Source organism: Salvelinus fontinalis, chromosome 1, assembly GCF_029448725.1.
Source record: "Salvelinus fontinalis isolate EN_2023a chromosome 1, ASM2944872v1, whole genome shotgun sequence".
NCBI classification, from domain to species: Eukaryota; Metazoa; Chordata; class Actinopteri; order Salmoniformes; family Salmonidae; genus Salvelinus; species Salvelinus fontinalis.
Genome location: NC_074665.1, coordinates 6900118 through 6917365, shown reverse-complemented (window position 1 = coordinate 6917365; position 17248 = coordinate 6900118). Strand labels below are relative to the sequence as shown.

Here is a 17248-nt window from a genome sequence, read left to right as displayed (position 1 = left end):
CTCGTACCAACACAACAACAAATATAAAACATCACAATGTAACCCACGCTTCAAACACCGACCACCTGATCAACTACGTCATAGTGACACGTTCTCACACTAATGACGTCCTGCTGACACGTGACATGAGGAATGCTGGACAGATTACCGTATGATACTGCCTAAACTCTAGGTGAGAATGCACCATTTCTACAAACTGAGCTAAAGCGATCTATGGCTCTAGAAATCACTCCATCACTCCCCTGAAAACAGCTGATGGTCTGACTCTTGACCCACCAAAACCAGATCCTGATGAGGTGGGCTGACCCACCAAAACCAGATCCTGATGAGGTGGGCTGACCCACCAAAACCAGATCCTGATGAGGTGGGCTGACCCACCAAAACCAGATCCTGATGAGGTGGGCTGACCACCCATTCAAGACCTCAACCATTCGCCAACCTTCCAAGAGGTGTTATCAGCTATTTGTTCCCTCAATAACAACACGGCTCGTGGCGCTGCCAGCATCCCGGCAGAGCTACTGAAGAAGGGAGGTCACTGCTGACAGCATCCCGGCAGAGCTACTGAAGAAGGGAGGTTACTGCTGACAGCATCCCGGCAGAGCTACTGAAGAAGGGAGGTTACTGCTGCCAGCATCCCGGCAGAGCTACTGAAGAAGGGAGGTTACTGCGGACAGCATCCCGGCAGAGCTACTGAAGAAGGGAGGTTACTGCTGACAGCATCCCGGCAGAGCTACTGAAGGAGGGAGGTTACTGCTGACAGCATCCCGGCAGAGCTACTGAAGAAGGGAGGTTACTGCTGACAGCATCCCGGCAGAGTTACTGAAGAAGGGAGGTTACTGCTGACAGCATCCCAGCAGAGCTACTGAAGGGTGGTTACTGCTGACAGCATCCCGGCAGAGCTACTGAAGGGAGAATACTGCTGACAGCATCCCGGCAGAGCTACTGAAGAAGGGAGGTTACTGCTGACAGCATCCCGGCAGAGCTACTAAAGAAGGGAGGTTACTGCTGACAGCATCCCGGCAGAGCTACTGAAGAAGGGAGGTTACTGCTGACAGCATCCCGGCAGAGCTACTGAAGAAGGGAGGTTACTGCTGACAGCATCCCAGCAGAGCTACTGAAGGGTGGTTACTGCTGACAGCATCCCGGCAGAGCTACTGAAGAAGGGAGGTTACTGCTGACAGCATCCCGGCAGAGTTACTGAAGAAGGGAGGTTACTGCTGACAGCATCCCAGCAGAGCTACTGAAGGGTGGTTACTGCTGACAGCATCCCGGCAGAGCTACTGAAGGGAGAATACTGCTGACAGCATCCCGGCAGAGCTACTGAAGAAGGGAGGTTACTGCTGACAGCATCCCGGCAGAGCTACTAAAGAAGGGAGGTTACTGCTGACAGCATCCCGGCAGAGCTACTGAAGAAGGGAGGTTACTGCTGACAGCATCCCGGCAGAGCTACTGAAGAAGGGAGGTCACTGCTGACAGCATCCCGGCAGAGCTACTGAAGAAGGGAGGTTACTGCTGACAGCATCCCGGCAGAGCTACTGAAGAAGGGAGGTCACTGCTGACAGCATCCCGGCAGAGCTACTGAAGAAGGGAGGTTACTGCTGACAGCATCCCGGCAGAGCTACTAAAGAAGGGAGGTTACTGCTGACAGCATCCCGGCAGAGCTACTGAAGAAGGGAGGTTACTGCTGAAAAACATCAGGACATTTTCATGGCCTTCCACACTATGAGCAGGGAACTACTATGGGGCATTCTACTCAAATGTGTCAACATCCTTTGCCAGTTCCATGATGGGATGACGGCTCGGGTGGTCCTAGGAGGGCAAGAGTCAATGCCCTTTGTAGTAAGCATCGATGTGAGGCAGGTGTGTGTGCTTGGCACCTGTCCTTTTTAACATCTTCCTCTCATGTGTCACCCAGCTTCTCCACAAGGAGCTTGAGGACAGCAGCGGGGTTGTGGTGGAGGTGGACTTCAGGCTGGATGGAAACCTACACAACATCAGGAGGCTCCAAGCAACCACCAAGGGTTTCGACGGAGCGGGTTCTTGAGCTGCAGGATGCTGATGACTGTGCTCTTGTGGCCAACACTCCGGAAGACCTTCAGTCCGTCCTTGTAGCGTCTGTGAGGGTCTATAGCAGGACGGGACTGTCTATCAACACCACCAAGACAGAGATGGTCTGCCAATGGAGATCCTGCCCTCCATCCACCATGCCTGTCTTCACCATTGAACACGAATCACTGGCAATAGTCCCGTCATCCAAATACCTGAGTAGCATCCTCTCGGAGGATTGCAGCATCGACCTCGAAATTCAAAACAGGATCAAGCAATCATCAGCTGCCTTCTGGAAACTCAGACACAGGATCTTCCGAAACAGGGATATCCGCCTCCACAACAAAGTCGGCGTCTATCAAGCCGATGGCATCACCACACTGGTTTACAGCTGTGAAGCCTGGGTCCCTTTACAGCTGTGAAGCCTGGGTCACTTTACAGCTGTGAAGCCTGGGTCCCTTTACAGCTGTGAAGCCTGGGTCTCTTTACAGCTGTGAAGCCTGGGTCCCTTTACAGCTGTGAAGCCTGGGTCCCTTTACAGCTGTGAAGCCTGGGTCCCTTTACAGCTGTAAAGCCTGGGTCCCTTTACAGCTGTGAAGCCTGGGTCCCTTTACAGCTGTGAAGCCTGGGTCCCTTTACAGCTGTGAAGCCTGGGTCCCTTTACAGCTGTGAAGCCTGGGTCCCTTTACAGCTGTGAAGCCTGGGTCACTTTACAGCTGTGAAGCCTGGGTCACTTTACAGCTGTGAAGCCTGGGTCACTTTACAGCTGTGAAGCCTGGGTCACTTTACAGCTGTGAAGCCTGGGTCACTTTACAGCTGTGAAGCCTGGGTCCCTTTACAGAGTATAGAGGCCATGGTCACCCAGCACCAACTGTAAGAGTATAGAGGCCATGGTCACCCAATACCAACTGTAAGAGTATAGAGGCCATGGTCCCCCAGCACCAACTGTAAGAGTATAGAGGCCGTGGTCTCCCAGCACCAACTGGTAGAGTATAGAGGCCATGGTCCCCCAGCACCAACTGTAAGAGTATAGAGGCCATGGTCTCCCAGCACCAACTGGTAGAGTATAGAGGCCATGGTCCCCCAGCACCAACTGTAAGAGTATAGAGGCCATGGTCTCCCAACACCAACTGTAAGAGTATAGAGGCCATGGTCTCCCAGCACCAACTGTAAGAGTATAGAGGCCATGGTCCCCCTGCACCAACTGTAAGAGTATAGAGGCCATGGTCACCCTGCACCAACTGTAAGAGTATAGAGGCCATGGTCACTCAGCACCAACTGTAAGAGTATAGAGGCCATGGTCACCCTGCACCAACTGTAAGAGTATAGAGGCCATGGTCCCCCAGCACCAACTGTAAGAGTATAGAGGCCATGGTCACCCAGCACCAACTGTAAGAGTATAGAGGCCATGGTCACCCTGCACCAACTGTAAGAGTATAGGGGCCATGGTCACCCAGCACCAACTGTAAGAGTATAGAGGCCATGGTCACCCAGCACCAACTGTAAGAGTATAGGGGCCATGGTCCCTCAGCACCAACTGTAAGAGTATAGAGGCCATGGTCTCCCAGCACCAACTGTAAGAGTATAGAGGCCATGGTAGCCCAGCACCAACTGTAAGAGTATAGAGGCCATGGTAGCCCAGCACCAACTGTTAGAGTAGAGGCCATGGTAGCCCAGCACCAACTGTTAGAGTATAGAGGCCATGGTAGCCCTGCACCAACTGTAAGAGTATAGAGGCCATGGTCACCCAGCACCAACTAGTAGAGTATAGAGACCATGGTCACCCAACACCAACTGTAAGAGTATAGAGGCCATGGTCACCCAGCACCAACTGTAAGAGTATAGAGGCCATGGTCACCCAGCACCAACTGTAAGAGTATAGAGGCCATGGTCACCCAGCACCAACTGTAAGAGTATAGAGGCCATGGTCCCCCAGCACCAACTGTAAGAGTATAGAGGCCATGGTCACCCAGCACCAACTGTAAGAGTATAGAGGCCATGGTCCCTCAGCACCAACTGTAAGAGTATAGAGGCCATGGTCCAACCGGCACCAACTGTAAGAGTATAGAGGCCATGGTCCCCCAGCACCAACTGTAAGAGTATAGAGGCCATGGTCCCCCAGCACCAACTGTAAGAGTATAGAGGCCATGGTCACCCAGCACCAACTGTAAGAGTACGGAGGCCATGGTCACCCTGCACCAACTGTAAGAGTACGGAGGCCATGGTCACCCAGCACCAACTGTAAGAGTATAGAGGCCATGGTCCCCCAGCACCAACTATAAGAGTATAGAGGCCATGGTCCCCCAGCACCAACTATAAGAGTATAGAGGCCATGGTCACCCTGCACCAACTGTAAGAGTATAGAGGCTATGGTCCCCCAGCACCAACTGTAACAGTATAGAGGCCATGGTCCCCCAGCACCAACTATAAGAGTACGGAGGCCATGGTCACCCAGCACCAACTGTAAGAGTATAGAGGCCATGGTCACCCAGCACCAACTGTAAGAGTATAGAGGCCATGGTCACCCAGCACCAACTGTAAGAGTATAGAGGCCATGGTCTCCCAACACCAACTGTAAGAGTATAGAGGCCATGGTCCCCCAGCACCAACTGTAAGAGTATAGAGGCCATGGTAGCCCAGCACCAACTGTAAGAGTATAGAGGCCATGGTCACCCAGCACCAACTGTAAGAGTATAGGGGCCATGGTCCCTCAGCACCAACTGTAAGAGTATAGAGGCCATGGTCTCCCAGCACCAACTGTAAGAGTATAGAGGCCATGGTAGCCCAGCACCAACTGTGAGAGTATAGAGGCCATGGTCACCCTGCACCAACTGTAAGAGTATAGAGGCCATGGTCACCCAGCACCAACTGTAAGAGTATAGAGGCCATGGTCACCCAGCACCAACGGCGCTGGCTTGGGCATGTCATTAGAATGTCTCAGGAGGAAGATCCTGTACGGCCAGCTATACTTCGGCTGGCGGTCTGCAGGGGGGCAGATGAAAACGTTGCTGAAGAAGTGCAACGTCAAACCCACAGACCTAGAGGATTCTGCTGCCGATCGTTCCAGCTGGCGGCAGCTCTGTCAGAGCGGTGGACAGAGGTGGGAGGAGGAGAGGAGCACAGAGAGACAGCAAAAAACAGCTCAGGAGTTTGTGGATCTCGTAAATATTAAATAGTCCGGGTGGCTATTTGATTAATTGTTCATCAGTCTTATAGCTTGGGGGTAGAAGCTGTTAAACCGTTTGGACCTAGACTTGGCGCTCCGGTACCGCTTGCCGTACGGTAGCAGAGAGAACAGTCTATGACTTGGGTGACTGAAGTCTGATATTTTTTGGGGCTTTCCTCAGACACCGCCTAGTATATAGGCCATACGCACTACCCTCTGTCGCACCTTTCAGTCGGATGCCTAGCAGTTGCAATACCAGGCGGTGATGCAGCCAGTCAGAATGCTCTCGATGGTGCAGCTGTAGAACTTTTTAAGGATCTGGGGACCCATGGCAAATCTTTTCAGTCTCCTGAGGGGGAAAAGGCGTTGTCGGGCCCTCTTCACGACTTCTTTGTTTTGTTTGGACCATGATAGTTTGTTGGTGATGTGGACACCAAGGAACTTGAAACTCTCGACCCGCTCCACCACAGCCCCGTCAATGTTAATGGGGGCCTGTTCGGCCCGCCTTTTCCTGTCGTCCACGATCAGCTCTTTTGTCTTGATCACATTGAGGTAGAGGTTTTTGTCGTGGCACCACACTGCCAGGTCTCTCACCAAATAATTCACTCTTAACTCAGAAGTGGAAGACATCGTCGGATACAATGGACTACCATTACGTGTGTGAGTCGTACCGTGTCCAGTGTGTGTGTGTGTGTGTGTGTGTGTGTGTGTGTGTGAGAAAGAGAATGGTACCGTGTCCAGTGGGCCTCGAAGAAGGCCGAGTAGTATACGATGGTGGGGAGCAGGGCGGAGAAGGCCCACAGCAGCAGGGTGGGGAAGAACTGGGTCACAATGGGGTTCTGGAGGAGGAGAGGAAGAGAGGGAGGAAGAAAGGGAGGAGAGCAAGAAAGGGGAGAGAGGATAGGTGGAGGATGAGGAAGAGAGGGAGGAGAGGCAGGGAGGATGAGGAAGAGGGAGTAGAAGAAGGGAAGAGAGGATAGGTGGAGGAAGGAGAGGAAGGGATGAGAGGATAGGTGGAGGATGAGGAAGAGAGGGAGGAGAAGAAGGGAGGATGAGGAAGAGAGGGAGGAGAGGCAGGGAGGATGAGGAAGAGGGAGGAGAGGCAGGGAGGATGAGGAAGAGGGAGGAGAGGCAGGGAGGAGAGGAAGAGGGAGGAGAGGATAGGTGGAGGATGAGGAAGAGAGGATAGGTGGAGGAAGAGAGGTAGGAGAGGAAGGGAAGAGAGGATAGGTGGAGGAAGAGAGGGAGGAGAGGAAGGGAAGAGAGTAAGGGTGGAGGATGAGGAAGAGAGGGAGGAGATGAAGGAGAGGAAGGGATGAGAGGAAGGGAAGAGAGGATGGGAGGAGGATGAGGAAGAGAGGGAGGAGAGGAAGGAGAGGAAGGGAAGGGAAGAGAGGAAGGGAAGAGAGGATGGGTGGAGGATGAGGAAGAGAGGGAGGAGAGGAAGGGAAGAGAAGAGAGGATAGGTGGAGGAGAGGAAGAGAGGGAGAGGAGTGGAATATTGCAGATGAAGGTTAAGGTTAATTATAGTACACAGACTAATGCCCTTTTTCCACAATAGTGTCAACCAAACCATACTCTGCTGGATCCTGTCCAGCTCAGTTACAGCACGGTGGGTGTGTAACCAGTCCAGTGCAGGACAGTCGTGTGAAAAGGGTCAAACTGATCTGCGTGCCAAATGGCACTTTATTTCCTTATATAGTGCACTATATAGAGAATAGGGTTCACTAAATAGGGAACTGTTTGGTACGTATCCTGACATTCAACCTCCTGAGCTTCAGAAAGAGAGGTCAGAGGTGACTCACGTTGAGGTACTCGACAGGCTTGGTGACGTTGAACTTGTCCATGGTGGAGATGATGATGGCGGGGGTTGTGAGGAAGAAGAGGAGGAGGAAGAGGATACAGTTGATGATGAAGCATCTCAGCCACCAGGGGAACCCTCCGACTGACAGATGCTCCCTGGGAGAAATCAGGAGAGGACAGGTCAATCTATCAATCCAAGAATAGAATGCAACGTTATCGTTCATACAAGGTTCATACACAAATTCATACACAAATTCATACATTGACTGTACCGTAATACCCTGTATATAGCCCCCACATTGACTCTGTACCGTAACACCCTGTATATAGCCTCCACACATTGACTCTGTACCATAACACCCTGTATATAGCCTCCACACATTGACTCTGTACCGTAACACCCTGTATACAGCCCCCACATTGACTCTGTACCGTAATACCCTGTATATAATCTCCACATTGACTCGGTACCGTAATACCCTGTATATAGCCTCCACATTGACTCGGTACCGTAATACCCTGTATATAGCCCCCACATTGACTCTGTACCGTAATACCCTGTATATAGCCCCCACATTGACTCTGTACCGTAATACCCTGTATATAGCCTCCACATTGACTCTGTACCGTAATACCCTGTATATAGCCTTGCTATTGTCATTTACTGCTACTGTTTAATTATTTGTTATTCATATCTCTTTTTGGGGTGGGGGGGGGGGGGGGTATTGTACAGGGTATTACGGTACAGAGTCTATGTGGAGGCTATATACAGGGTGTTACGGTACAGTCAATGTGGAGGCTATATACAGGGTGTTACGGTACAGAGTCAATTGTATTGTATTGTTGTATTCGGCGCATGTAACTAATACAATTTGATTTGGATTTAAAGGGTTGCTCGGCCCAAGCAGTCAGACTGATGTAATTGACCCATTATTCTGCGTTGTAAATTGAATTGTATGATTTTTTTCTTAGCGTTTTTAAACGGAAAAATGGATGAAAATAAAATGGCAGTTTTAACATTAAGAAAAATTGGCACAACTTCTTGTACGAGAAGATTTGAATAGCCCCTTGGCCTAGATGGACTTGATTTTCACTCTGTGGCCCTTCACATACATACAGGACTGAGGCTGACACCAAGAGACGACGCCAGATATGTACAGTCTTCAGCTGTGAGGTAATCTGATAACAACAAATCAGCAGTTGGCTAATCGTCTACACCAGTGGTCACCAACCACCAGCTGTCACGAGGCAAGATCACTTCCCCAGTCAAAAAGAAAGCAAATCACTTCCCCAGTCAAAAAGAAAGCAAATCAGTCCACTCAGATTTTTTTGCTAAAAAAAATAAAAATAAATAAAAATAAATAAATAAATAAATAAATAAATAAATATATATATATATATATATATATATATATATATATATAACATTAACCCAATAAAAACTGTTCTGTAGGAATGAGGTGTGCAGTAGTCCTCCTACATTATCATAGCATATTGGCTATATGCCTGGTCTACTACATTATCACAGCATATTGGCTATATGCCTGGTCTAATACATTATCACAGCATATTGGCTATATGCCTGGTCTATTACATTATCACAGCATAGTGGCTATATGCCTGGTCTAATACATTATCACAGCATATTGGCTATATGCCTGGTCTAATACATTATCACAGCATATTGGCTATATGCCTGGTCTAATACATTATCACAGCATATTGGCTATATGCCTGGTCTAATACATTATCACAGCATATTGGCTATATGCCTGGTCTAATACATTATCATAGCATACTGGCTATATGCCTGGTCTATTACATTATCATAGCATATTGGCTATATGCCTGGTCTAATACATTATCACAGCATATTGGCTATATGCCTGGTCTAATACATTATCACAGGATATTGGCTATATGCCTGGTCTAATACATTATCACAGCATATTGGCTATATGCCTGGCCTAATACATTATCACAGCATATTGGCTATATGCCTGGCCTAATACATTATCATAGCATATTGGCTATATGCCTGGCCTAATACATTATCACAGCATATTGGCTATATGCCTGGCCTAATACATTATCATAGCATATTGGCTATATGCCTGGTCTGCCAATATTGTTCTTCTCAGACCATATTATATTTCAGGACTCAAGCTTTGATAACAAAATACTGTAGATCAATTGGTGTAGCACTTGCGAGGCACAGCCCTGCATAAATTGAAATAACGTGCAAATAATTTCCTTATTTATTTTACTGGACTGATGGTACCTGTATCTGACGTTCATGGTGCTTTCAAGAAAACTGGGAAGAGGTCAAATCATGACCTCCGTGAACTTCAGGTCGGAAAGTCGGGACGCTCTCGAAAGATGCCAGAATTTCCGAGTCAGATGACCGTTCAAAAATGATTTTCCTCAGTCGGATCTCGTTTTTTTCACCCCCCGAGTTTCCAGTTGTCTTGAAAGCACCTTGAACATCAGATGCAGAGACCGTCAGTCCTTGAACGCACTGAAGTAGGAAATTCCCAGAGTTCCCAGTTGTTTTGAACACGGCATTAGTCTCAGCGGAGGGGGGGGGGGGGGGGGGGGGGGGGAATCTGTGCTGTATGTGTGTGTGTTCTCACCAGTAGACGTTCTGTGGGTCTGGTGCGTAGCCGACTGTCCAGGAATACGTGTGAAGGTGCTGGCTGAAGGAGGAAGACCTGGGTTCCCTCTGACAGTGGCAGCCCTGACAGTTACACGCATTGTAGTCCTTTAGGATACTGAACAGGGAACCATATAAGGAAGATTAACACTCGATTTACAGTTACAAACGCACAAAAAAAGGCAAAACATTGATTTCCAGCATTCTCACATTCGTTCCAATAGCCGAGTGATGAACGACAATTGAAAGAGGAGAGATTACAAAAAAAAACGCAAACATCCTCTCATTCCTCTGGTGTTGTCACACAGGCTCTTACATGGCGGTCATGGCTTCGTTCTGGAAGGTAACGAAGGCCATTCCCAGTGGCTTACTGTTGACCTTCTCTCTCTCCTTCCTGTACTCCTCCTTCAGCTTGGACTCCAGCTTGGTGTAGTAACTCACTGCCTCCTCCTGTAGGATAGAGATGGTTAGTTAGAAGACGAAGAAGAAAGGACTAATGAGAATACTATGAGAAAGACATGAATGGTCGCTCGGCAACATACCCAGAGGGAATTTGATTGTGGCATTTGGATAGGACAAAAAAACAACCACAGCCCTTGATAATACAGGTAGACATTGGTCTTCCTGTTCACAGCCCTTGATAATACAGGTAGACGGTCTTACCTGTTCACAGCCCTTGATAATACAGGTAGACATTGGTCTTACCTGTTCACAGCCCTTGATAATACAGGTAGACGGTCTTACCTGTTCACAGCCCTTGATAATACAGGTAGACGTTGGTCTTACCTGTTCACAGCCCTTGATAATACAGGTAGACGTCAGTCTTACCTGTTCACAGCCCTTGATAATACAGGTAGACGTCAGTCTTACCTGTTCACAGCCCTTGATAATACAGGTAGACGTCAGTCTTACCTGTTCACAACCCTTGATAATACAGGTAGACGTTGGTCTTACCTGTTCACAGCCCTTGATAATACAGGTAGACGGTCTTACCTGTTCACAGCCCTTGATAATACAGGTAGACGTTGGTCTTACCTGTTCACAGACCTTGATAATACAGGTAGACGGTCTTACCTGTTCACAGCCCTTGATAATACAGGTAGACGTTGGTCTTACCTGTTCACAGCCCTTGATAATACAGGTAGACGTCAGTCTTACCTGTTCACAGCCCTTGATAATACAGGTAGACGTCAGTCTTACCTGTTCACAACCCTTGATAATACAGGTAGACGTTGGTCTTACCTGTTCACAGCCCTTGATAATACAGGTAGACGGTCTTACCTGTTCACAGCCCTTGATAATACAGGTAGACGGTCTTACCTGTTCACAGCCCTTGATAATACAGGTAGACGTCAGTCTTATCTGTTCACAGCCCTTGATAATACGGGTAGACGTCGGTCTTACCTGTTCACAGCCCTTGATAATACAGGTAGACGTCGATCTTATCTGTTCAAAGCCCTTGATAATACAGGTAGACGTTGGTCTTACCTGTTCACAGCCCTTGATAATACAGGTAGACGTTGGTCTTACCTGTTCACAGCCCTTGATAATACAGGTAGACGTTGGTCTTATCTGTTCACAGCCCTTGATAATACAGGTAGACGGTGGTCTTACCTGTTCACAGCCCTTGATAATACAGGTAGACGGTGGTCTTACCTGTTCACAGCCCTTGATAATACAGGTAGACGTTGGTCTTACCTGTTCACAGCCCTTGATAATACAGGTAGACGTCAGTCTTACCTGTTCACAGCCCTTGATAATACAGGTAGACGTCAGTCTTACCTGTTCACAGCCCTTGATAATACAGGTAGACGGTCTTACCTGTTCACAGCCCTTGATAATACAGGTAGACGTTGGTCTTACCTGTTCACAGCCCTTGATAATACAGGTAGACGTCAGTCTTACCTGTTCACAGCTCTTGATAATACAGGTAGACATCAGTCTTACCTGTTCACAGCCCTTGATAATACAGGTAGACGTTGGTCTTACCTGTTCACAGCCCTTGATAATACAGGTAGACGTCGGTCTTACCTGTTCACAGCCCTTGATAATACAGGTAGACATTGGTCTTACCTGTTCAAAGCCCTTGATAATACAGGTAGACATCAGTCTTACCTGTTCACAGCCCTTGATAATACAGGTAGACGTTGGTCTTACCTGTTCACAGCCCTTGATAATACAGGTAGACGGTCTTACTTGTTCACAGCCCTTGATAATACAGGTAGACGGTCTTACCTGTTCACAGCCCTTGATAATACAGGTAGACGTCAGTCTTATCTGTTCACAGCCCTTGATAATACGGGTAGACGTCGGTCTTACCTGTTCACAGCCCTTGATAATACAGGTAGACGTCGATCTTATCTGTTCAAAGCCCTTGATAATACAGGTAGACGTTGGTCTTACCTGTTCACAGCCCTTGATAATACAGGTAGACGTTGGTCTTACCTGTTCACAGCCCTTGATAATACAGGTAGACGTTGGTCTTACCTGTTCACAGCCCTTGATAATACAGGTAGACGTTGGTCTTACCTGTTCACAGCCCTTGATAATACAGGTAGACGTCAGTCTTACCTGTTCACAGCCCTTGATAATACAGGTAGACGGTCTTACCTGTTCACAGCCCTTGATAATACAGGTAGACGTCGGTCTTACCTGTTCACAGCCCTTGATAATACAGGTAGACGTCAGTCTTACCTGTTCACAGCCCTTGATAATACAGGTAGACGTTGGTCTTACCTGTTCACAGCCCTTGATAATACAGCAGCAGAGATGTCCACAGGGTTTGGGGTTGATCATGGAGGGGATGTGCTCCTTGGACTGTAGGTCTTTAAAGAACTTCATGCTCCGTTCAGTCTTCTTCCTGTTTACAGAAGCACATGGACAGCACACGTGCTCATATCACATGACCAAATACACTGGCCACACACCGGATTACTAGATAAATTAGTTTTGCTCATAGAGATGGAAAGAGGACTAGTCTGTGCCATTATGGCGTCTGTGACAGCATGGGCAGCACCATTAAGGCTCTCTCAATTTTAAAGTAGTACATGTTCTTCTTCTTTTGTGTTTGAAAAAAAAAAAGTATAAAACGAATATATTGGTGATTTACCGCCTCCTGCAGTGTTGGGAATACTGAATCAAATCTGCGACCACTAGATGTAGTTTGGACCGCTAATCACGATCCAAACACACCAAGACAGTCGTGAAGAGGGCACGACAACACCTTTTCCCCCTCAGGAGACTGAGAAGATTTGTCACGGGTCCTGAGATCCTCAAAAAGTTATACAGCTGCACCGTCGAGAGCATCCAGACCGGTTGCATCACCGCCTGGTATGGCAACTGCTCGGCATCTGACAGTAAGGCGCTACAGAGGGTAGTGCGTACTGCTCAGTACATCACTGGGGCCAAGCTTCCTGCCATCCAGGACCTCTATACTAGGCCCATATTATTGTCCCCCTGTATATAGCCTTGTTATTGTTATTTTATTGCGTAACTTTTTATTTTCATTACATTTTTTACATTAGTTTATTTCGTAAATATTTTTTTACCTATTTTTTGAACTGCATTGTTGGTTAAGGGTTTGTAAAGTAAGCATATCACGGTAAGGTCTACACCTGTTGTATTCGGCGCATGTGACTAATAACATTAGATTTGATGGCGGTGCTATGTCTTGAAGTCATTTAAACCATACAACCCAACTAGAGGAAGACAATGCTCTGGTCACAACCCATAAGAATCCCCACCCAGTCAAAAACACTGAAAACAAATATATAAAAAAAAACACAACATGTAAAGTGTTAGTTCCATGTTTCATGAGCTGAAATAAAAGATCCCAGAAATGTTCCATACGCACAAAAAGCTTGATGAAACTGTGGGTTTGCACAACCGATGAATTTCTACACAAACTGTCAGAAACCGTCTCAGGGAAGCTCATCTGTGTACTCGTTGCCCTCAATAGGGAACGACGAGGCGGCAGGTAGCAGCGGGTAGCCTAGTGGTTAGAGCATTGTGCCAGTAACCGAAAGGTTGCTGGATCGAATACCCGGTAGGCCGTCATTATAAATAATACATTTGTTCTTTAACTGACTTGCCTAGTTAAATAAAGGTTAAAAAAAAACCTGACTTGACTGCAGATCTGCGTTGTAACGTTGCTCATCTCGTGTGTCCTTCCCGGGACGTATCCCGGTTTCACCTGTACCGGGCAGATGGCAGACAGCAGACAGCGTCGTGTGTCTTTCCCGGGATGTATCCCGGTTTCACCTGTACCGGGCAGATGGCAGCCAGCGTGTGTGGCGTGGTGTGGGCGAGCAGTTTGCTGATGTCAACGTTGTGAACAGAGTGCCCCATGGTGGTGGTGGGGTTATTGTATTGGCAGGTATAAGCTAAGGACAACGAACACAATTGTATTTTATTGATGGCAATTTGAATGAACAGAGATACCATGACAAGACCCCGAGGCATATTGACGAGCCGTTCATCCACCTCCTTCACCTCATGTTTCAGCATGATAATGCACGGCCCCATGTCACAAAGATCTGTACACGATTCCTGGAAGCTGAAAATGTCCCAGTTCTTCCATGGCCTGCGTACTCACCAGTCACCCATTGAGCATGTTTGTCCAGTTCCCGCCAATATCCAGCAACTTCTCACAGCCATTGAAGAGGAGTGGGACAACATTCCACAGGCCACCAATCAACAGCCTGATCAACTCTATGTGAAGGAGATGTGTCGTGCTACATGAGGCAAATGGTGGTCACACCAGAAACTGACTGGTTTCCTGATCCACGTCCCTACCTTTTTTAAAAGGTATCTGTGATCAGATGTAAATCTGTATTCCCAGTCATGTGAAGTCCATAGATTAGGACCTAATGAATTCTTAAAAATAAAAAATAAAAAATCAATCCGTATATGAACTGTAACTCAGTAAAATCTTTCAAATTGTTGCAAGTTGCCTTTATTTTTGTTCAGTGTACTTTAAAATGGTGGAAGCCCCTCAATGGAAAATGTCCATGCTAAAACGTGTTAAATCCAAATTCAGTCCTCTCTATCTCTCTCTCTTTATAGTATTGCTACAGACAGCGACAGTCAAGCGGAGACACTACTCACCTTTCTGAGTCGAGGGACATCAGCTTGGCCACGTCGTAACAAATACGAGCCTCTAGAACACAGCAGTTTTCATAAGCCTGTCTGCATTGAGAGAAAGGGGAGGGTGGAGAGGGAAAGAGATGGAAAGGTAAGGATTAAAAAGGTACGGACATGGAGGAATCTGTTTATACAAGTCTATAGTATTCCCTTCAGTCCTTCTGTTGGTTGCAGACATTCAATCCTAGGTTAGAAGTCCCTCGGCAGTCTCTCTATATTAACATGTCACAGTCATAGAAATAGGACTAATAGAAAGCACTTCAAATCAAGGAAGTGACGCACGGTCGATATTCTAGTAATCTAATTACCTTTTGTCATATTCACTATTACAGGACTGTAATCTAATTACGCTGAACACAAATATAAAGGCAACAGGTAAAGTGTTGGTCCCACGTTTCATGAGCTGAAATAAAAGATGGCCGAAATGTTCCATATGCACGAAAAGCTTATTTCGCTCAAATTTTGTGCACAAATGTGTTTTTAATCCCTGTTAGTGAGCATTTCTTCTTCGCCAAAATAATATATCCACCTGACAGATGTGGCATATCAATAAACTGATTAAACAGCATGATCATTACACAGGTGCACCTTGTGCCGGGGACAATAAAAGGCCACTAAAATATGCAGTTTTGACACACAACACAATGCCACAGATGCCTCAAGTTGAGGGAGCGTGCAATTTATATGATGACTGCAGAAAAGTCTACCAGATCAGTTGCCAGAAAATTGAATGATAATTTCTCTACCATAAGCCACCTCAACTCATTTTAGAGAATTTGGCAGTATGTCCAACCGGCCTCACAACCGCAGACAAGCGGTTTGCTATTGTCAACGTTGTGAACAGAGTGCCCCATGGTGACGGTGGGGTTATGGTATGGGCAGGCAGGCATAAGCTACAGACAATGAACACAATTGCATTTTAACGATGGCAATTTGAACGAACAGAGATACCGTGACAAGTGACCCCGAGGCCCATTGACAAACCGTTCATCTGCCACCTTCACCTCATGTTTCAGCATGATAATGCACGGCCCCATGTCACAAGGATCTGTACACAATTCCTGATAGCTGAAAGTGTCCCAGTTCTTCCTTGGCCTGCAGACTCTACAGCCATGTCAACCATTGAGCATGTTTGGGATGCTCTGGATTGAACATTACGACAGTGTGTTCCAGTTACCGCCAATATCCAGCAACTTCACACAGCCATTGAAGAGGAGTGGGACAACATTCCACAGGCCACAATCAACAGCCTGATCAACTCCATGAGAATGAGATGTTGCTCTCTCTCTCTGCAGGCTACTGGCCAACTGACATGTTGGTCTCTCTCTCTGCAGGCTACTGGCCAACTGACATGTTGGTCTCTCTCTCTGCAGGCTACTGGCCAACTGACATGTTGGTCTCTCTCTCTGCAGGCTACTGGCCAACTGACATGTTGGTCTCTCTCTCTGCAGGCTACAGGCCAACTGACATGTTGGTCTCTCTCTCTGCAGGCTACTGGCCAACTGACATGTTGGTCTCTCTCTCTGCAGGCTACTGGCCAACTGACATGTTGGTCTCTCTCTCTCTCTGCAGGCTACTGGCCAACTGACATGTTGGTCTCTCTCTCTCTGCAGGCTACTGGCCAACTGACATGTTGGTCTCTCTCTCTGCAGGCTACTGGCCAACTGACATGTTGGTCTCTCTCTCTGCAGGCTACTGGCCAACTGACATGTTGGTCTCTCTCTCTGCAGGCTACAGGCCAACTGACATGTTGGTCTCTCTCTCTGCAGGCTACTGGCCAACTGACATGTTGGTCTCTCTCTCTGCAGGCTACTGGCCAACTGACATGTTGGTCTCTCTCTCTGCAGGCTACTGGCCAACTGACATGTTGGTCTCTCTCTGCAGGCTACTGGCCAACTGACATGTTGGTCTCTCTCTCTCTGCAGGCTACTGGCCAACTGACATGTTGGTCTCTCTCTCTGCAGGCCACTGGCCAACTGACATGTTGGTCTCTCTCTGCAGGCTACTGGCCAACTGACATGTTGGTCTCTCTCTGCAGGCTACTGGCCAACTGACATGTTGGTCTCTCTCTGCAGGCTACTGGCCAATTGACAAATTGACATGTTGGTCTCTCTCTCTCTGTTGCTAACCCACTGTGCGTCTGCCCCCCCCCCCCTCCCAGTGTGCTCTGTACCCCCCTCCCAGTGTGTGTCTGCCCCCCCCCCCTCCCAGTGTGCGTCTGACCCCCCCTCCCAGTGTGCGTCTGCCCCTGACCCCCCCTCCCAGTGTGCGTCTGCCCCCCCCCCCCTCCCAGTGTGCGTCTGCCCCCCCCCCCCCTCCCAGTGTGCGTCTGCCCCCCCCCCCCCCCTCCCAGTGTGCGTCTGCCCCCCCCCCCCCCCCCAGTGTGCGTCTGCCCCCTCCCCCCCTCCCCCCCTCCCAGTGTGCTCTGTCCCCCCCAG

General features: G+C 48.2%; 1 protein-coding gene across 5 annotated transcripts in view; it reads right to left on the bottom strand.

Moving 5' to 3' along the window:
• The window catches only part of LOC129868438 (CSC1-like protein 2), a 104724-nt gene that overhangs the window by 22849 nt on the left and 64627 nt on the right, over positions 1-17248 (bottom strand). For all 5 annotated transcript variants that reach the window (XM_055942541.1, XM_055942707.1, XM_055942628.1 and 2 more), the window contains 6 exons: positions 14775-14855; positions 12405-12528; positions 9985-10118; positions 9649-9786; positions 7018-7171; positions 5945-6051 (listed from right to left, as the gene is read on the bottom strand). In XM_055942541.1, coding sequence (XP_055798516.1) covers positions 5945-6051; positions 7018-7171; positions 9649-9786; positions 9985-10118; positions 12405-12528; positions 14775-14855 — 738 coding nt within the window. The remainder of the gene's footprint in view (positions 1-5944; positions 6052-7017; positions 7172-9648; positions 9787-9984; positions 10119-12404; positions 12529-14774; positions 14856-17248) is intronic.